This window comes from Triturus cristatus, chromosome 7, assembly GCF_964204655.1.
Source record: "Triturus cristatus chromosome 7, aTriCri1.1, whole genome shotgun sequence".
NCBI classification, from domain to species: domain Eukaryota; kingdom Metazoa; phylum Chordata; class Amphibia; order Caudata; family Salamandridae; genus Triturus; species Triturus cristatus.
In genome coordinates this window covers 81,182,679-81,205,301 of record NC_140590.1, presented here as the reverse complement: position 1 = coordinate 81,205,301, position 22,623 = coordinate 81,182,679, and the positions used below count along the sequence as shown (strand labels likewise).

The window sequence follows — 22,623 nt, the reverse complement described above, 5'->3', positions numbered from 1 at the left end:
TAGCATAGCCTTCTCTCCTAAATGTGCTGGACTGTGAACTGTAGCTATAATGGCTTGAACCATGGAATCAGGGAGAAACCATACAGATTTCTCCTTCGTCATCCATCCTTGATCTGTCTGGATCCCTCCTAGTTCAGTCCACTTCTTCATTTCTTCTGCTGTGGCATGTGTCTGTATGTCAATTACGTCAAGTGCGGGATCCTTAATTGTCATACACTGTGTTGGTGTCTGAACTATTGGCTTTGTCATGTCTAATGTGCGATTCTGAGCAGTCTGTTTAGCTGTTCTGTCAGCTAAATCATTGCCTTGAGAAATGGTATCAGTAACCTTCGTGTGTGCTTTACATTTCATAATCGATATAGCAGTGGGTAGATGTATTGCGTCTAACAAAGCATGAATGAGGGGTCCGTGCTGAATGTGGGCACCATGGGAAGTTAAATAACCTCTCTCTCGCCACAGCACGCCGAAGTCGTGTACAACTCCGAATGCATAACGTGAGTCAGTGTATACATTAACTTTCTTATTTGTGGCTTGAATACAGGCTTGTGTTAGAGCAATAAGTTCTGCTGCTTGGGCTGACAAAGTATCTATACAATTTGTCTCAATAACTTCAGTGTCTGTTGTGACTGCATACGCGGCCACTAAATCTCCTGTACTTGTTCTCATGCACGATCCGTCTACATACAACGTCAGGTCTGGATCTAACAATGGAACGTCTGTCAAGTCTTGTCTAGGTCTCGTCTTTATTTCAATGATTTCAACACAATCATGAGCTAGTGGGTCTGTTCCTTTTACAGGTAATAGTGTAGCAGGATTCAATGTATTACACCGTCGGATCTCTATGTGTGGTTGAAACAATGTCAGTTCATAACCGGTAAGTCTTGCTATGGTCAAGTGTTGTGTTTGTGTTCGGTTCACAAGAACCTCTACTGCATGTGGTACTTGTACTGTCAATGGGTGTCCTAATACTATGGCATCGCTTTGTCTGATTGCTAAAGCTGTCGCTGCCACTGATTTCAGACATGCAGGCAAAGCCTGAGCTACGGGATCTAATGTACTGGAAAAATAAGCACATGGCTTGCGTGATCCTGCTTGATCCTGAGTGAGTACTGACAAGGCAGTACCTTCGCGTTCTGTAACAAAAAGTGTAAAATGTTTGCTATAACATGGTGTTGCTAAAACAGGTGCTTGACATAAGGCTTCCTTTAGGCTTTCAAAAGCTTGTGTATGTTCCTGAGTCCAAGGGAGAACAGTCGATGTGGCTGCCTCCTGTGTGGTTAACTGAATGAGTGGTTTTGCTAGAAATGCGTACTGAGGGATCCACTGCCTACAATATGAAGTGAGGCCTATGAAAGCTCGCACCTCCTTTTGTGTCTGGGGTATTGACATGTTAGCAATTAACTGGATGCGATCTGGTGTAAGCTGCCTTCCCTCCTTGGACAGCGAGTGACCAAGATAAATAACTCGCTGAACACAGAATTGCAGCTTAGAAGGGGACACCTTGTGCCCCTTGTCGGCTAGGAAATGTAAAACTGTCAGAGAAGCTTTTTCACATGCTGGCTCGCTTCTCGCGGTGATCAGCAGATCATCGACATATTGAAGCAGTGCAGTATTGACTGGCATGTGGATACTGTCAAGTTCTCGTTTTAGTGCTTGGCTGTAGATGCTGGGGCTTTCTGTGAATCCTTGGGGAGCGCGTGAGAATTTAAAGCTGCGCCCATTCAAACTGAATCCGAACAAGTATTGGCTTTCCGGATCTATTGGGACGCTGAAAAAGGCATTCTTGAGATCGATTACAGTAAAGAATGTTGCTTCGGAATCAATTGCTGTCAACAATGATGATATATCAGGGACCACAGGGAATTGTGGTACAATACACTTGTTTAGTTCACGCAAATCAATAACCAATCGGTACACTGGTGGGGCAGTAGGATCAGTTTGTTTAAGAATCGGAATTATCGGTGAATTACATATATTTGAGTCTGTTTCTACAACCACTCCCTGGGCAATTAGCTCATCAATGATTTTCAGCAAAGCCACTACAGCATCATGCGGTAACTTGTATTGTCGCATTCGTGGTAGTACCACTCCTGCTTTCAAGGTGACTCGATAGGGTGTAATGTTCATGCAGCCAACATCCGTAGGGCCTTGTGCCCATAGATGTACTGGTAAAGTCTGTAGTCGGGGATCCATGTCTCTGGACACATAGTGACCTTTAAAATCACGTAAAAACAACCTTACTCCTTCCGGAGAACAACATATTATGGCTCCTAGTGCTTTCAGAGTTTTAATTCCTAACAGATTTTCTGGGCATGATTTAGTAAGCAATAAATCTGTAGTTCGTGTCAAAGGTCCTATCGTAAGTGGTAGAGGCTGTGATACTTCATTAATAATAGGTTTTCCTGAAAAACCAAGGGAAACATTTTGAGAGCCTGAGAGGGGTGCCCCTGGAACTTCACTACGTTTTATGGTTGTTCGACTTGCCCCTGTATCGAGTAAGAATTTTCTATCCTGACCTAATAATTCACTATGCACATAAGGTCCTTCTTGATCTACAGGAATCTCGATAAGCGGTAAGTCAACTTCCCTCTCTAGGCTGGTTCATGCGTAACGCTGATACTCAGGGTATTCATACTGTGCAGTCTGATACATTTGTCGTGTTGTGGTTTGTGTGGCAGTAGCAGGCAACGGTGGTGCAGCTGGCACAAACTGTATGGGTTGCTGTGAGGCTGGCATGGACGGTTGCTGAACTGGCATGGACTGTCCATGCTGCATAACTCCTTGTTCATTCTGATCTTGTCTAACTAATCGTGGTCTCTCTTTTGCAATACCTGTAGCTATATTACGTTTCAGGACAGGACAATCGTGTACATAATGGCCTAGTTGTTTACAGTAATTGCAGGTTCCTTTTACAGGAACTGCGGAATCACCAGAATGTGTCACACCCTTTTTGTGACCATCTCCTGGTACTGTCTGAGAAACTAGCATTTTCATTTTTGTATCCTTCATGCGTCTATGCTCGTGTTCTTGTTCATCCCTAATTCTATTGTGATGATACTGTAACATTTGTAGCATTTGCGACGGAGTGTTACTTTGCCAGGTACTCTCGAATTTCAATATTCTATTCTTTACTGGAGGCAATGCATTTTCCACTAATTTAGTCACAAATAAATGTGGATATGAGTCACTACTTGCTTTTATACCACTATTTATACCAAAACATTTTTCAAATCGAGCATAATAATCGCTTGTGTCTTCATCTTGCTTTTGTTTGCAGGCTGTAATTGCACCCCAATCTTCTTTTTTTGTAGTTAATAAACGTGGCAGTACCTGTACTAGTAAACCTGGTAACAGTTTAACTTTATCCCCGAGCCCTGAACCTGCAGTTCGGCCCCTTTCTTCCTCTGCTAATGCTGTCCAGTCTATCTTTTGGTCTCCCACTTCCCACTCTTTTTCTTTCAGTTTTTCATAAATGCCAGCAGGCAAAAGCACCTTTAATATCGTCATAATATCAGGAAAGGTGTACTCTCCCATCAGTAACATATCTTTAATTTCTCGGTGGAAACCCGCTGGGTCTTTGTCATGACTAGGTACTACTTTCTTCATTTCTAATAATTCCATTTTTGATATGGGTGTGTAAACAAATACACGGTGAAACTCATTGTCTTCGCCTTTTATTGGGTGCACTTCTCGTAAAGGATTTTGTCTATCCATATAGTACGGCGCTCTTTCTCTGCGGGGCAGCGAGAGAGAATCCGAACTTACAAAAAGGACATACTGCTTACGTGACACTAATATCTCTTTAATTAGCTTGTTACTAGAACCTCTCCATCTGTTCGTGAGCAGTTCCGTTAATATATCAGGTAAAGGACCAGGGTCAGCATGTTGGCTTTTATATAATATAAGGAGTTGCTGAATCATATAGATTCCAGCTAAACGTTGTTCATCTGTACTGAGATTAAAAAATGTGTGTGCTACGGTCTCATCACCGTATTGTTCAGGACTGTCAATCCAGTGAACGGCTGATCTGGCTAATTCTTGCTCATCCATGGAATCGAGGAGGTGGTAACCCCTTCGTTCTCGTAGTATTTTATCTGCGGCTTGAAACGAATGTTCAGGAGACTTCAGATTTATTACAGGCGTCGGATACGTTCTGCTATTATTTGGACATACAGAGTGTATTGGATCAGAAAAACATCTAGTATTTTCACAGGATCTTCCTCTGCCTACATAGGCTATGGTCTCTGACTGTCTTGCGGAATTCCCTGATTCGGACACTTCATCTTGCTCAAACTCGTCTGTTCCCAATCTTTCTTCATGCATGCGCTCTATTTCTTTACGGATTTTTCGGCACATGGCTATTATACAATTTTGTTTATCGTGTCTCCCTTCTGATATATTCTGACTCCATCTTGTAAGAATAAGCATTGCATTCGGGTCTACCCCCGGACGATCTTGATTTCTGATTACACAGTTTATGAGGAAACGTAACAGTTCCCCCTGTATTTCTACTTTCTGGAATTCCATAGCTCTGTTAATACATCCTGGATCTCGTCCTGTTTGAACAAAATGATATATGTTATCTAGATGCGTAGTCATTCCTGGTAACCTTGCTAAATACTCTGCGGCTCGCCTGATACGTAATGATGCCAGGACCATTTCGTCCTCTTTACCAACCACCGGGTCATATCTACAATTAACAAGGAGTTCCTTAAGCGTACGTTCACTTACGAATTTTGGTGTACGTGAATGTGCTGATTCTTGAAAGACAAGTTTATTTATTCTAGGTGGTGTAAAGGTACTGCTAGCACCTCCCGTGGCCCCATCTGGGGCGTCGGGTGTGAATGGGTTCGATGAACGTGACACAGCAACTATTGGTGTCGATACCTCTGTAGAGTCGACTGCGGAGACAGATGCAGAAACAAATGTGCTTGCCGAAGCTTGTGTCGGGACTTGCTGTTGCACGGGAACAGATACCTGATCCTGACGTTGAACCCTTCCGCCAGACGGTCTATGTGGTGCGGCGTTAGCATACTCGGGAGCTGCGTCGTCTAGATATGAGGAGAGAAAAACATCTTCTGCGGTTCTGGGATGCCCTTTTGGATGTACCTTAATTGGAAATAATGGGGGTGGCAAGTCTTTTGGCATCTCTGGAGCAGCCTTAGGTAGTCCTTCGGCTAGAAGGGGATACATACCATTCATAAGAGCATTTCTTTGTCTATTTATTTGTTCTGATTTCACTCGGACACCTTCCTCAATTAATAGATTTTCTTGAATTTTATTTGAACTTTCTTTACTCCTCTCTTCTTGTCTACGTGCTTTTTCTGTTCGTCTATGAGATTCTTTACGCCATAACTCAACAGCGTCTTTCTGTGACTGTCTGACCTTTCTTTTCCATAACTCTTCCTCCACTTTCATGATGCACTCTGCATCCCAGGTTCCCGCTGCGGGCCACCTTTGACTTTCTGGTAATCCTTTGGTATAATCTACCCATAGATCAAGAAACAATATGGCATCTAAGCCATGCTTATGGTACATAAAATGTCCTGGAGTGTCCCTAGGAGGAATAGGAACTGCTTCTTCAAGCACCCCTTTTCTGGTAGTAATCTGTCTTAACTTCGAGAAGAGCGGCATATTGCCAACTGATCTGATACTTACTCTTGAATTTACTTAATACGAAAAAAACACAATAATGAACAGTGAACAATGAACAATCATTCATACCACAATATGCAAGACATTTCTGAATACTTTAAACCTTAAACATTAAACATTTTAACAACGACCGACAATGATGATAGTCTGCCTAACTAATCACCATGCTGAATTCTTGACACTAACTGAATACTTCGGAATACTTGATATACTGCTAAACAGTACATATACACTGCTAAACAGTGCAGACCGGATTTGTGTACCCAAATCCGTCTTGACCGGCACAACCTATGTGCGCGTCAACACGCCTCCCTGGCGATGGTACTCACCGAGTAGCTCCTTGAAACGGAAGGCCTCAGAGAATGGACAGGACTTGATGACTGCTGACAGCGGACCCTCTGGACGTCGGGATTTCGAAAAACCTGGTGGGCCTCGGTATACCTCGGATCTTGCTCTCTCAGCTAGGCTCTGGTCGGGATACTTCGCACTTCTCACCGCCTCGTCTGGGTTGATCGCAGCCTCAGTCGCCCCCGCTTGACCGGAAGGAGCTTACAGGAAATCCTGCTGGTACGCGTTTATGGTCCGTCCAGCTGTGGCAGGAGACCGGGCCTGCAACGCACCGCCGGCGCGTGAGATGAGAAAGTGTCCCTATTCGGGCGCCATTATGTGGTAAATAAAATACCGGACTGAATTTCATACGGAATCTTAGAATAAAGTAAAATAGCTCAAAATAACAAGAGGCAGAATCCGTGGTATAAGAGGTTTTCTAAATGGGCTTTATTCCATTCAAAATGGCCGACTCGAGTCACGGCCTTCAGGTTCCGTCACCACGAGGGTTCAGGAAGTGAAGTACAATACTTTATTGATAGACATGCATTTTTATAATAAGCACATTACAATGAAACGAATGTAGAAGGCGTAACATTTGATAAGAAAAGTGATATGACAGGTACGTGATCGAAACTAGGCGTAATAAGGAATAAAAGAAACATGATTGGTTAGGATTATCAGACATAGGTGGATCTATAAGATAATACTTGGCATAGATGCGCGCGCAGCAGTATGACGTGTAATTGACGTGCAACTAGGGGGTGAAGGGGACTTGACATTAACTCTACATATGGAGACGAAAAGTCTGAGGGGTCAAGTCAACCTAATCCCAAATCATATCTAACATCCTATGTTTAGAGAACTATGTTATCCACAAGGAAGGACTCTCGGACAGAATCTATTCTATACTAACTGTGTGTGCGTGTACAAGCGTCTAAGTGTCTATATGAGATGCGAGGGGCAGAAAACTTTCCATGGCAGCAGGGCTATGAATCACTTGTAGGAGGACGGAAAGGCTGAGTCCTTTGCTTGTGAGCAGAGGAAATGTTTACTTAAATCACTAGACAGGAATGCATCGGCTGAAGAGCAAAATAGATAATTCGAAGGTGAAATACAGCTTCTTGGCAGGCAGGCGAAAACTAGCCGAGGCAGGCACCGTTAGCTGCACAGGGAGTAGGACAAAGTTCATGGATACAGATGCAAGCTCAAGCTGAAGCTGTCAGAGGCAGAGAGCAGGGAAAGGCTTTGAGGACAGAATCGGGCCTACTTGCCTGAACTGTAAAAATGGAGTAACTTAGCCATATAAAGTCGGTGGCCTTTCATGCTTAGGAATCGAATATCCAGCCCATAGATGGCGGATCTGACAGAGAACATGTTGACGGTAGACACACATATGTTTGCGTCTTTAGAAACTGGAACTGGAGGGAACATACATGTACTTGTAACATGCATATAGAACCGTTGGGGTCCAAGATAGGGGACATAACTGATCAGGAAAATCCACATTTCCACACCATCACAACTGAACCACAGCCTGCAACCAACATACTCCCACCACTGCACTGCAACCTACTCCCACTAGTCTACTATTCCCTACCAATGCACCACAAACTCCTCCCACCAGTCTACCATTCACCACCACTGCACCACAATCTCCACTCACCAGTCTACCATTCACCAACACTGCACCAAAACCTCCTCCTACCAGTCTATCATTCAACACCACTGCACTACAACCTCCTTCACCAGTCTATCATTCACCACCACAGCACCAGAACCTTCTACCACTAGTCTCCCCTTCACCCCCACTGCACTACAGCCTCATCCAACCAGTTTACCATTCACCACCACTTCACTTCATCCTCCTCCCACCATTCTATCATTTACCCCCACTGCAGCACAACCTTCTACCACCAGTCTACCATTAACCACCACTGCACTACACCATTCTACAATAGTCTACCATTCACCACCACTGAACTACAACCTTCTCCCACCAGTCTACCATTTACCACCACTGCACTACAACCTCCTTCCATTAGTCTACTGTTACCAATCACTGCACCACAACCTCCTTATACCAGTCTATCTTTCCCCACCACTGTACACAACCTCCTCCCACCAGTTTAAAAATTCACCACCACTGCAATACAACTGCCTCCCACCAGTCTATGATTCACAATTACTGCTCCCCATCCTCTTCCTACCTGCATACCATTCACAACCACTGCACGACAACCACCTACCTCCAGTCTACCATTCACCTCCACTGCACCAAAACCTCCTCCCACCTGTCTACCATTCACTATCACTGCATCACAACCTCCTCCCACCAGTCTACCATTCACCACCACCACTGCACCACAGCCTTCTCCCACCTGCCTACCATTCACCTACACTGCACTAGAACCTCCCCAGACCAGTCTTCCTTTCACCACCACTGCACTACAACCTCCTCCAACCAATCTATCATTCACCCCCACTGCACCACAACCTCCTCATACCAATCTCCCATCCCCACCACTGTACCACAATCAGTGGCGGCTGGTATTTACCAGCCGTGGGGGGTGTGTAACAAGGGGGACAGAGGGAGGATGGAAAATAAAATACAATACACTTACCTGTCTGCCACCGCCACCTACTCCTCCTCCCAGTCCTCTTCACCCGCAGGGCAGGAAGCACCCGGCTCCCAGCCTCCCAATAGCCAATCACAACATTTGATTGCAGCGTTGAGATTGGTCTGAGCGCTCAGCCAGAAAATGGAAAGCTGGGCATGTTCTCCATGCAGGCAGTATGGAGAACATACAATGTGCGCATGAAGGTTTGACCAGCCCCCAGAGAGCCAGCCAAAGTGTCATGCGCACTAGGAGTGGGCAAAACACTCTTCTCCTGCCCTGCTCTTTGAGCAAAGCAGCCCCACTCGCCCACCTGAGCAAGGACGTAAAAAAAAATGATAATACCAATGAGTTATTATCATTTTATTTTTACCTTTTTGACCTTCTCAGTGGGGGGAAAAGCCACTGCTGACCACAACCTCCTCGCACCAGTCTACCATTCACCATCACTGCAATACAACCTCCTACCACCAGTCTACCATTCATCATCACTACATCCCAACTTCTTCCCACCTGTCTACCATTCACCAGCACTGCACTACAATCTTCTCCCACTAGTTTACTAATCACCACCATTGCACTACAACCTTCTCATACCAGTCTACCATTTACCACCACTGCACTACAATCTTCTCCCACTAGTTTACTAATCACCACCATTGCACTACAACCTTCTCCTACCAGTCTACCATTTACCACCACTGCACAACAACCTCCTTGTTAGAACTGGGGGTCTCTAGTTGGCAATGGTTTGCACCTTTGTCCAAATAGGGACCCTCGCTTCTAGTCAGGGTAAGGGGGCTACACTCCTAAAATAACCCCTGCTCAACCCTGTGGTAGCTTGGCACGAGAAGAAAGGCTTATCGGTGTGTAAAGCATTTGTGAACACATAAAGTAATACAGTAAAAACACTACCGATGGGCACCACACAGGTTTTATAAAAATAAGTATTCTTTATATAGACTTAACACAAGACCCAAACGACAAAAATCCACAATACAGTATTAGAAAAAAAACTTTTAGATGGTAAAAATAGCTTAGTTAAAAGTTGATGGTAAATGCGACACGTTTATCACAAAGTACCTTTGGATGTAAACATAAGGTTCGCAGGGAGAGTGATGCGTCGGTTCCTTGCTTCGGGGGAGGCGATGCGTCTGTTCCTCAGTGCTTGCACAAAGTAGACGATGCGTCTGTTGCTTACCGGAGAGGAGGTGATGCGTCAATCTCGTATTGCGTTCCAGTTGCGATGCGACAAGATGGCGCCTCAATACGATGTGACGATCCGGTACATCTTTGATGCGATGCGACGATGTGAAGGTGATGCGTGCACGGCCGACGGCGGTGCGGCGACTCTGGAACTTCTGAGCCACGACAGGCCCTGTGACGCGCTTCTCCGGTGATGCGACGGCGACCCTTGCGGTGGCGACATGCTTCTCCGGTGCTGCGACGACAAACAGCTGCGATGGAGACTCGCTTCTCCGGTGATGTGACGGCAACAGCTGCAGCAGCGACACGCTTCTTCTCGTTGCGTCGCGCTTCCAGCTCCCAACAATACGCAGGCTTCTGTAGACAGAATTCACAGCAAGGAAATTCAGGGGAGCTGGTGGCGAAGTCTTGTATCCCTGAGACTTCAGCAGGGGGCAAGCACAATTCAAGCCCTTGGAGATTCTTCTTCAAGATGATGAAAGTTCAATAAAAGTTCCTTCGCCTTTCCTTGGCAAATAAGCAAACAGTGCAGGCCAACCCCAGAAAATAGTACACTGGCACAGGGGCAGTCAAATCCTTCAGCTTCTTTTGGTTCTTCTCCTTGGCAAAGGTTTGTCTTGATTCCCAGAAGTGATCTAAAGTCTTGGGGTCTGGGCCCCAATATTTATACTACTAATGTATTTGTTCTCTGAAGGCAGAGAGTGTCTATACCTGGCCAAAACCAGTTCTGTCCTCACTGGTACAGCTTCCTGGCAGGAGGTGGAGACAGCATTCTTAAAAGCAGACCTGGCCTAGGTAGCTGAAAGGAAATCTCCTCCCCCTACTCTCTATTGTATGAGGGCTCAGGGGAGCGAGAGGAAATCTCCGCCCCCTACTCCCTATACAGCCACAGTCCGATTCTGCCCAGCCCTGACTCATCAGACTGCTGGAGCCCAAGCCCTCCTGTCACTCACAAACCAGACATGCAATACACAACCTGGCAGAGGCAGGCTGGATAGTTAGGTAAGAAAATACCTACTTTCTAAAAGTGGTATTTTCAAACACAGAATGTAAAAATCACCTTCACTAAAAGATGTATTTTATCATTCTGAGTTCAGGCATACTAAACTCGTTTTTCTACCATTTTCCCTGGGTCTGTTAGGATTATAAGATGCTATAATCACAGCTGCCCATTCTGGCCTATGGGGACAGGTAGCCTTGCAATAGTGCAAAACTTAATTGGCTGTAATTCACTATCATGACATGCCACACACACCAGGGCATGTCATACTTTTCCTTACAATGCACCCTGCCCTTGGGCCTACCTTAGGGGTGGCTAACATGTAGAAAAGGGAAGGTTTAGTGACTGGTAAGTGGGTATACGTACCAAGTCGACGTGGAAGTACTAGACTGCACACAGGCTCTGCAACAGCAGGCCTGAGACATACTTTCAAGCTGCTTCTGTGGGTGGCACAATCAGTGCTGCAAGCCAACTAGCAGCATTTGATCTACAGGCCCTGGGCACACATGGTGCACTGTACCAGGGTCTGACAAGTAAATCAAATAAGCCAATCATGGAGTCACTAATCCGTTATAACAATTTACAACAGGGAGCACTTGCACTATGGCACTGAATAGCAGTGGCACAGTGCCCAAAGCATGTAAACCAGCAACAACATATCAAAAACAGAGGAGACAACAGCAAAAAATGGAAGGGAGACTCACGCCAATGGTACCAGGTCTAACACTCCTCCCTTTAGGCTACTATTTCCCATCACTGCACTATAACCTCCTACCACCAGTCTACCATTCATCATCACTACATCACAACTTTTTCCCACCTGTCTACCAATCCCCAGCATTGCACTCCAACCTAATCCCATCAGTCTACTATTCACTATTGCAATACAACCTCCTCCCACCAGTCTACCATTCACCACCACTGCACTATAACCTCCTCCCACCAGTCTACCATTCAGCACCACTGCACTACAACCTCCTCCCACCAGTCTACCATTCACCACCACTGCACCTCAACCTCCTCCCACCAGTCTGCCATTCAACACCACTGCACCTCAACATCCTCCCGCCAGTCTACCATTCACCACCACTGCACCTCAACATCCTCCCGCCAGTCTGCCATTCAACACCACTGCACCTCAACCTCCTCCCACCAGTCTACCATTCAGCACCACTGCACTACAACCTCCTCCCACCAGTCTACCATTCACCACCACTGCACCTCAACCTCCTCCCACCAGTCTGCCATTCAACACCACTGCACCTCAACATCCTCCCGCCAGTCTACCATTCACCACCACTGCACCTCAACATCCTCCCGCCAGTCTGCCATTCAACACCACTGCACCTCAACCTCCTCCAACCAGTCTACCATTCACCACCACTGCACCTCAACCTCCTCCCACCAGTCTGCCATTCAACACCACTGCACCTCAACATCCTCCCGCCAGTCTACCATTCACCACCACTGCACCTCAACATCCTCCCGCCAGTCTACCATTCACCACCACTGCACTATAACCTCCTCCCACCAGTCTACCATTCACCACCACTGCACTACAACCTCCTCCCACCAGTCTACCATTCACCACCACTGCACCTCAACATCCTCCCACCAGTCTACCATTCACCACCACTGCACCTCAACATCCTCCCGCCAGTCTACCATTCACCACCACTGCACCTCAACATCCTCCCGCCAGTCTACCATTCACCACCACTGCACTATAACCTCCTCCCACCAGTCTACCATTCACCACCACTGCACTACAACCTCCTCCCACCAGTCTACCATTCACCACCACTGCACCTCAACCTCCTCCCACCAGTCTGCCATTCAGAACCACTGCACCTCAACCTCCTCCCGCCAGTCTACCATTCACCACCACTGCACCTCAACCTCCTCCCACCAGTCTGCCATTCACCACCACTGCACCTCAACCTCCTCCCGCCAGTCTACCATTCACCACCACTGCACCTCAACCTCCTCCCACCAGTCTACCATTCACCACCACTGCACTACAACCTCCTCCCACCAGTCTACCATTCACCACCACTGCACTACAACCTCCTCCCACCAGTCTGCCATTCACCACCACTGCACTACAACCTCCTCCTACCAGTCTGCCATTCACCACCACTGCACCTCAACCTCCTCCCGCCAGTCTGCCATTCACCACCACTGCACCTCAACATCCTCCCGCCAGTCTACCATTCACCAGCACTGCACTACAACCTTCTCCCACCTGTCTACCATTCACCACCACTGCACTACAACCTCCTCCCACCAGTCTGCCATTCACCACCACTGCACCTCAACCTCCTCCCGCCAGTCTACCATTCACCACCACTGCACCACAACCTCCTCCCGCCAGTCTGCCATTCACCACCACTGCAGCTCAACATCCTCCCGCCAGTCTACCATTCACCACCACTGCACCTCAACATCCTCCCGCCAGTCTACCATTCACCACCACTGCACCTCAACATCCTCCCGCCAGTCTACCATTCCCCACCACTGCACCTCAACATCCTCCTGCCAGTCTACCATTCCCCACCACTGCACCTCAACATCCTCCCGCCAGTCTACCATTCACCACCACTGCACCTCAACATCCTCCCGCCAGTCTGCCATTCAACACCACTGCACCTGAACATCCTCCCGCCAGTCTACCATTCACCACCACTGCACCTCAACCTCCTCCCGCCAGTCTACCATTCACCACCACTGCATCTCAACCTCCTCCCACCAGTCTGCCATTCACCGACACTGCACCTCAACCTCCTCCCGCCAGTCTACCATTTACCACCACTGCACTACAACCTCCTCCCACCAGTCTACCATTCACCACCACTGCACTACAACCTCCTCCCACCAGTCTGCCATTCACCACCACTGCACTACAACCTCCTCCCATCAGTCTGCCATTCACCACCACTGCACCTCAACCTCCTCCCGCCAGTCTGCCATTCACCACCACTGCACCTCAACCTCCTCCCGCCAGTCTACCATTCAACACCACTGCTCCCCATCCTCTTCCCATCTATCTACTATTCACCACCACTGCATTACCATCTTTAGGGGACGAATTTACTGCCAGGCAAGTTTTTATAGTCTAGGATTTAGAGAATGAACTTGTTATTGCCTTTCCAGGCCAAACTTGATTTAAACTGGCAACCACAATGGCCCGCCTCTAAATGATAATACAAGGAAACACAATCATGCAGAAATGCTATTTGCATTTTGTAGCACTTTAAAACCATAGCTAGATGCTTTGCCAGGGCTTGTTTGTTCTTCGCCCTATCTCTCCGTCTTTCTCCTCTTCACTGACGGCCTCTGGGCACTCTTGTACCTGCTCTCAGCCAGTCTCTTTCCTTAGTCCTTTAGCCCTTAGTTTGTTTAGCTCACTTCTGTTTTCTTTCTTTTAACCTTTCTCCCTTTTTTCGGTCTATTTGCTCTTCCAGTAACAGGGGGTTTGGCGCCCCCCCTTTGCACGCAGCGAGCTTCTGCCCTCATTCCCCATCGCCTGCCCCTCACAGGGGCCATCACACTCACAGTACAGGGATGGCCTCTCCAGGCGGGCCTAATCTGTGCAGACAAATGCCAGGGCCTTCGTCGGGAAGCCACCGCAGCCTGGCACCACTCAGTGCCCTTCCAGCGCTGCCTCGCCCTCCTACAGGGGTGAGGACAGACGGGAGTGACAGGACTGGTCATGGCAGCTCCCCATCCGGCCAGCCTTCCCCCAGGCCACCCCAGAGCTGCAGCCAGTGGTGCCTCTGACCGGTCACCACGGGCCTGTGGCTGCTACGTTGAAACAGATGTTACCGGCACTTCCTCCGCGTGGGCAGAATGTCCGGGCGAAGTCACATTGTTATCCCTGGAAGAAAGATGGTGCCCTGGGAGGCAACGCCCTCGGAAGAACCGGAAGTGGAAGACAAGAGACTGCTCTCAAAGTGACGTCTGGCTCCCAAATTAGAAAACTTGGGGGCACTGAGTGCACGTATCACTGTGTGAGTGTAAGTGAGTGCGAAACCGGCCTTAGTTGTGAGAGTTAGGGTCTATACACTGACAAATTCAAAATTGGGAGCAAAACTGTACATCCGCTAATTAGCGTATCCCGCGTTACTGCCAATTGCAGGTGGGTAGTTTGCAACCGAGACACCATTGGGCCTTTGATGGACATAACGGGTTGCACGAGAGGATTGCACGTCTGCACACAAGGATGGCGAAAGTGCACGTAGGGTCAGCCTGCAGCTTTGTGCAGGACTGCAGGAGGGTGGATGCACTTGCGCCTTTGCAAGATGGCAATTGCCTCTGTCAGGCGTTCGGCAGTACCCACAGACCACCGTGCCCTTCAGCCACGCCCTCGGGGCTGCAGACACAAACTCCCTGCCTCTCCCAGACACTGTAGTTTTTGTATCTATTCCTAGCGCGCCCTCTCTTTCTCTTCTATCCCTGGGCCTGTTATAACTATAAATACACATACAGCTCATGCCCAAAGCCGCCGCAGAGACGCCCCTGAGCCTCGCAGCGCCGGAGCCGCCCCTGAGCGCGCAGCGTCGGCTCGGCCCTGAGACCCACAGCAGGTGCTTCACCTCCAGACTCGGATGTGAGCCGCGCAGCGTCAGACTCGGATGCGAGTTGCGCAGCGCTACACTTGGACGTGAGCTCCGCAGCGCTCGACTCGGACCATGGCGGTCGCTCTGTACTTTGTCTGCGTCTTCGCTGGTCTCCTGGTTAAAGGTGGGTCGTCCTACGCCGTCTGAGTAGGGAACATGAACTGTGTGTATGTGGGCGCCTCGTGAAGTTAAAAGTGTTAAGTGCCCCCATGTTAATAGGTGCCTAGAAGAGGCGACTCGGGCTGTGCCCGACGCCGTCTTGGGCCTTGCTCTGCGGGTACCGCCCTGTACCTGTCCACAAGGGGTCGGATTTTATAATTATTGAGTGCGGAGACTTGTATAGTACGCCTCAAGAGCTAACGTGAGCAATTGACGACTTCTAGGCGCTTACAAAAATCGGCATTTGCCTTTTCTTTGCAGTATAATAGCATTTAACACTGGAAGTCAAGCTGCGTCTAAACTTTCGACAGTTGCAGGTAAGAGCGGTTCAATATTCTGGCTGTAGTCTCATGTCTCCGACACCCGTTCCGCGTCCATAAAGAGAGGTGCCTGGTTTCCTTTCTGCTACTGAAGCATGAAGGGCTGGGCGGCCCTACTGGAACTCCCTCTGTGCTAAATAACTGAGCTCCTGCGGAAGGTGTACCCTATCAGTGTGCAGAGACACCTTAGAGACTTGCGCTGCAATTAACATTGATGTAATATTGGTGCGACCTCTGCAGGTTGTGGGACCAGCATATCCTTGTCTGACATAAACATTGCGTTCAAGATATACACTACGGGGCAGATTTATGAGCCCCTTGCGCCACTTTTGCGTCACTTTTCCCATGTTAAAAGTGACGCAAAAGTGGTGCAAGGGGCTCATAAATCTGCCCCTACATACATATTACTCTATTCTAGCAAGTAATAGGGAATTAACACACACACAATGTCATTTTTAGACTATTCTCTGTATCGCCTACATAATTACCCCGGATTCCGGGACCAGGCCTTCAATCGAGACAGCGGGATGGTCTAAGGAAAGGAAAAAACAACATTAATTTTAGTTCCCACTGCAAGCAGACTGTACTCTGTCACACAGTGTTCCTCTTTCTCAAGGGCACAGGATTTTTTAAATGTGATTCTGTTCCCCATAGAGGTTATTTTACATGTCGCACTATTTTCAGCAGTTGGCGCTGATTAATCCAAGACCGTCTGCATTGAAGAAAAGTTTAAATTTATTCCTGGGTTGGCACTTTCACCAGATACTTAAAGTGGTTTTAGAAGAATGAATAGACTGCAAAGTTAAATACAACTCCTTTCAAAACTATGGTTGTGAGACAATGGAGATCTGTGGCAGTCACACACACACACACACACACACACGCACGCACACACACACGCACACACTTCAGTGCCAGTGTTCTTTCCCTAAAAACATGTCCATAACTGGTACTTCTGCCCTATAAGTCCCTAGTAAGGGGTACCCTGGGTACCCAGGGCCTGGAGGCTGAAGGGAGTCCCTGGAACCCCCTCACTAGGACCATGCAGCTGGCATGTCCCTGTGAGTTGAAAAAAATGACCAATTCGACATGCCTGTGTGCCATGCCAGCTAGCACTGCCTAAGATATAGGTACGTCACCGCTCTAGGGGGCCTTACGAGCCCTGCGGCAGGGTGCACTATATCCCAGGCATGGGCGGCTCCTCCACATTGGCAGAGGAGCCGCACCCCACTGCCTCAGCCAGCAGCCAAAAAATAAAACCATATCGATGGGCGGACCAGACAATGAGAGGGGGCAGAGTGATGTGCACAACTAACTGGGCATGTCTGTTTGGCCGGCCGTCTTAGGCCGGCCAAACAGACATGCCCAGTTAGGTTTTTTCAACCTGTCTGGTTAGAGAAACAGCACAGACCCCCAGACCTGAACGGAGCGTCAAAGAAGCCCATTCAGGCCAACCCCCGGGCTGCTCTCATGGAGCATGAGAGCAGCGCGGGGATTGGATGGGGAATCGTCTGCTGTCCCCTTGTCCACTAGGACCAGGAAGCAGAGAAGCTCTGAGGAGCTAGGCAGCAGGAGCAGCATGAGGTAAGTTTATTTATTCTTTTTGTTCTTTTTTTCCTCCACCTCCCACCCTGTGCGCTCCCTCCACCCGCCGCACCAGTGTCCATATGTCTCAGCCACCACTGATCCCAGGTGTGGGCATATCTGCATGAGCAGATATGCGCCTACATTATTGGGGTCTATTCCTTAATATTGTAAGTGCCATGGAAGCCATAGAGAGTACATGGGCTGGTAACTTAACAACTTGAGTTCCGCAGCACCTTGATGGCTTCACAGGGCCCAGTGTATGGTACTAAACAGCTCCTTGTAATAAACCATGGTGATGCCAGTGTGAGATTTATGAAAACATACTCAGAGGGCACCTTAGAGATGAACCCTGAAAACCTACTGGCCCTGGTGCAGGCACTGACTGGCTTTAGGCAGCCTGCCACACACAGACATGTTTCTGGACCCCTGGGTAGAGAGCCCCTGCTCACTGGGACCAGAAACGATGCACAGCTGGGGCAGAGGTGTCACTCCTCCTCCCCTCGGGATGGGCGAATGCTTGAAGAGGGAAGCTTCAAAGGTCTGCCGCCTTTGTAATGTGACCCCCAGCCTCTGCTGCTAGCAGCAGATGGCAGCCCCGGGTTTACACCGCCACTTTGGATGGGAAAACCTGCAGGAAAGCATAGAAGAATAGGAGATATGTCTACCTCTGATAACCCCATCCCTAAGGTGGGAGAGGCGAGGTGAAGCCCATCTTTCAGTCCCCACCATCTTGAAGATGGTGAGATCCCGCCATTCAGGGCTTGGTCTATGCCCCCTCCCACAGGAGGGTGGCATAATGGAGGATGTAGTCACCCCAGGTAAGGTGTCCATTGGTCCTACCTGCTACTCCCCTAAAATGCTCCTAAATCTAATATCTAGGTGGCTCCCCCGGACCTGGAAACTAGATCTGCGATGACCTACGAAGAAAGAAGACAACCCTCCAAAGAAAACTGAAGACGATGTCTGTCTTGGCTCCAGCCTGTCTCCAGCTTCGAAGAGCCTGCGACCTGTCTTTTGAACCAGTGACCTCTGAAACCCCTGGGAGGACTGTTGCCTTCAACAAAGACTTCAATCTACTGTGGACAGTGGACCTGTCCAGAAGAAACCAACAGCAAAGTCTATGGATCCAGGTGGATCTGTGACTCATGCCCACTCTGCACCCGACTCAAGGGCCCGAGTATGAGTGGCCAATGGCACAGTGAAGTCTCCCCAGCTACCAGGACTCCGAATCCAGGGTTGGCCAACCTCACCTGACCCCAACAACGGTACCTGCAGAGTGAATCCAAAGGGTGTCCCGCACCGTGACCAACCCCGGTAAGAAGATTTCCGACATCTAAAGGTACCTCTGCACCGGCAGTGTCTGGGCCTTGGTGAGCTCGACCAGCAGTGCCCCTGTGACCACCAACACCTCAACTTTCCTGTACTGTTGCTGGTGTTCTTCCTGAACCCTTCGGTTCAACGCCTGCAGGCTGTTTCCAAAAATAAGAAACTCCAAAGGATTGCATTGGGGGTTCAAAACTGTGTTTTCACCCTGCGCCCGGTAACCACTGTGCTGCTGGTGGTGTATGTTTAGTGCTCCTTTGTGCCCCCCCTTGCTGGTCCTAACACCCAAAGCTTGGCCCCTGTAACTATTCCACTTACCTGCAAGCAGCGTGGCTCCAAGGACCTCCAGTCTCCATTGAAAAACATGGGACCGAACTCCAATTTTGACCTCAGCACCCGGCCGCTCCTGTGCCGCTGACGGTGTAATGTTGGCACTTACCTACTCCTTGCCCACTGTTGATCTTTGGTCGCGAAGATTGCAACTGTAAGTTGCATACTTACCTGATTAACCTCAAAACTGTTTTCCCCATAGGGTAACATTGAACTGTTCTGAAAATATTTTGTGTCAATTTTTTAAAGTGCAAAATATTTTTTAATTAAAAACATACTTACCTTATTATGAAGATCTTGGTCTTAAAATAAAATTCAAACAAAGTATAATTTTCTAAAATTGGCCTGGATCTCCTTCTTGAGTCATGTGTACATTATTGATCAGTATTGTGCAACAAATGTCTTACACTGCTCTGTGTTAGGCCTGAGGCTGCTTGTCCACGCTACCACTAACAGAGCACTTTCGGTTTTACATTGAGCCCTGTACACTTTCGGGGAACCTCTGGACTCTATGCACAGGAAAATTAATCACAAGAGTTATCATGAAATTTTATTGTTGCCTGAAAGGTGGACACACAAGGAACTCTGCAGCAGGTGTTTCTAAATCGTAGGTTATTGCTAAACACAGCTCCCCCCCCCCGATTGTTGAAAGGTGTTGTTTTTCATTTTAAAAATTAAAAAAGTAAAAAATGAAACACTTTAAACATTTTAATATTAGGTGGGAATGACTAGGAAAGCATTGGAAAAACAAAGATTAAAGGAAATAGAATGGAAGGGAGAGCAGAAAAATAAAAGAAGGGTAAGGTAAAGGTCACTGCCACAGTAAGACAAGCATTTGCAATGCAATAGGTCTCGCATTGACAGGAGTTTGAGTTGTTGGTATTTTAAATGACAATGCTTTTATTAATGTTTTGAGTTTTAAAACATAAATCAAAGGCATCGTCATTAACAATACTAATAGCTCAAAATCTCGCAAATGCGAGACCTATTGCATTACAATTAAGGGCATTCTCGACTGCTTGTTAGATTGTAAATATTAGAGGAAGAGACCGCCCTGCGACGTCTTCAAAGTAGTGATAAATAGTGCAGTGAAGAAGATGTGTAAGTTTGTAAATTACACAGACACAAAGTGTAAAGTGAGGGTTACATATGATCGAAGCTATAAACACTAACAAAGCGCTCCAACACCTTTCGCTCGGTGATTACACTGTTGCGGCTCAAGAGGAACAGCGGTGGGGGGGCTATTTCCTGCCCTCTCTGTGAGTTGAGTGTGAAGTGTGGCATTGCGTAATGTCATTGCTATCTTTGGCCTAATTAAAAAACAATCCAACTGTAGTAGGGCCCTGGCTTCACCTCCTGGTGCAGGGTGGGCTGTGCTTTATGGCACTAAAATCCTAACAAAGGTTCAAGGTAACAATACATACAGCAAACCTAAGTCCGTGCAACAGAATTTACCAACTAGAAAAATCAATGAAAAGGAAAAAGAGGGGGAGAAGAAAGAGGGAAAAAGAAGACGAAAAAGTGGCAACCCATGTACAAATAAATTACAAAGTTAGAAAAATGTATCAAATTCCTTAAATACTAAAACATGTAGAACAGGACAGTACACTAGCAACAAGAAATGAATTAACAGTACAATGTGTAACCAGACAGGTGGCTGAGGGAAGAAATTATACAAACATAAGGAGTTCAGGACAAAATTGAAACAACATTAAGCAAAACAATGCGTCCTTCTTCAGTTTTGGCCACATATGTGCGTCAACGAAGTTTCGACCATTGTGAAAATACACGGTCATCATCAGGACAAGGTAATAATTAACTGAGCGTCCAAGAAATTTGAATACAACATCTATATCTGAAGGGAATCCAGCCTGAAAAGAATGTCACAATTATGTTGGATCCACCAAGAAATAAGAGTGGAATAGAAATAATTAAAAACAAAATGTGAATTATATCGTTATGTCCTTTAGATCATTAATTAAATGATCCCACAAACAGAAGGAAAAAAGGGCCAACTAATGAATCGGAATATTAAACCAAGCCAACTCAATTGGCAAGGGAATTGCAGCACATGATCTCCTTAGTTATTCATCGTGTGCTCATAACTGTGTGTCATTAATATATTGGTCATGGCCAAGGATATATGTGAATATTAATATTCAAAACGGTCCACTCATGGCCGCCGGGTTCTTATTGACCCATATGGCTCACATGATTTATAAAGGCTTTATGGCAGGCTTGGAGAGAAGAAGGAATGGTCTCGGCTACAGGTCTGGCCTCGTACAGTGCCCCTGATGTTACTACTGAGCAAGAGGCGCTGAGCTGGCGGTATTGGTGGTGGTGGCTTTGGTGGTGGTGGTGCTGTTATTGATATTGGTGGTACTGCTGGTGGTGGTATTGGTGGTGGGGGTATCGGTGGTGCTGGTGTCGGTGGTATTGGTTGTGGTGGCATTGGTGATATTGGTGTCCAAATTTAAAAGGCAGTGGTATAATAATAGGTTATATGGCGCCTTAGGAACAATCGTAGCTCGTGCTTGAGGACCGGACAGACTGATCTAGTTGCGGCTCTATTACGGCGCGGAGCGGGGTGCTTTTACTGAAAATTACGGATTTGCTCACCTTGAAGCAAGGATACTAGACTCACTCACAGTTTAAAGTGTGTGGGATGGAATTATCTCCACATGGAAAGTTCCTACCAATGACATTGAAACCTTGAGAAAACCGCAGGACGATTTCCCAGTTTGTGCGACAAAACACGTGTGGGTTGATCAGAAAGAAAAGAATAAAAGCAAGAGAAGATTTGTGAAACTGTATTTATAATTTGTGTATACTTGCATTGGTATTTAATATTACTCTACAGACGTGTGCTGAGGATTTTGTGAATTTGGTGGTATTGGTGGTTGTCGGATTGGTGGTGGTGGTATTGGTGGTAGTATTGGTATTTTTGGTGGTGGTATTGGTATAGGTGGTGGTGGTATTGGCATTGGTGGTGGTGTTACTGTCATTGGTGGTGGTGGTGGTATTGGTGGTGGGTAGTGGTGGTATTGGTATTGGTGGTGGTATTGGATTGGTGGTGCTATTGGTATTGGTGGTGGTGGGATTGGTGATATTGTGGTGGTGGTGTGGTATTAGTGGTGGTGGTATTGGTGGTGGTATTGGTGGTGGTAGTGGTATTGGTGGTGGTATTGGTGATGGGATTGGTGGTGGTATTGGTATTGGTGATGGTGGTATTGGTGGCATTGGTGTTGGTGATGTGGCATTGGTGGTGGTGGTATTGGTGGTAATGGTGGTGGTATTGGTGGTCGTGGTGGTGGTATTGGTGATGGCATTGGTGTTGGTATTGGTAGTGGTGGTGGTATTAGTGGTGGTGGTATTGGTTGCGGTGGTAATCGTGGTGATATTGGTGGTGGTATTAGTGGTGATGGCGGTATTGGTGGTGGTGGTATTGGTGATGGGGGTGGTATTGGTGATGGTGGGGG

The 22,623-nt window shown here is 47.4% G+C and overlaps 1 protein-coding gene across 2 annotated transcripts in view; it reads left to right on the top strand.

Annotated features, from left to right (window-relative positions):
* Window positions 1-15,405: 15,405 nt before the first annotated feature.
* Window positions 15,406-22,623, top strand: part of LOC146808871 (phospholipase A2 inhibitor gamma subunit B-like) — a 256,826-nt gene continuing 249,608 nt past the window's right edge. For both annotated transcript variants that reach the window (XM_085615684.1, XM_085615685.1), the window contains exon 1: window positions 15,406-15,549. In XM_085615684.1, the coding sequence (XP_085471810.1) occupies window positions 15,498-15,549 (52 nt within the window). In that variant the 5' untranslated portion in view covers window positions 15,406-15,497. The remainder of the gene's footprint in view (window positions 15,550-22,623) is intronic.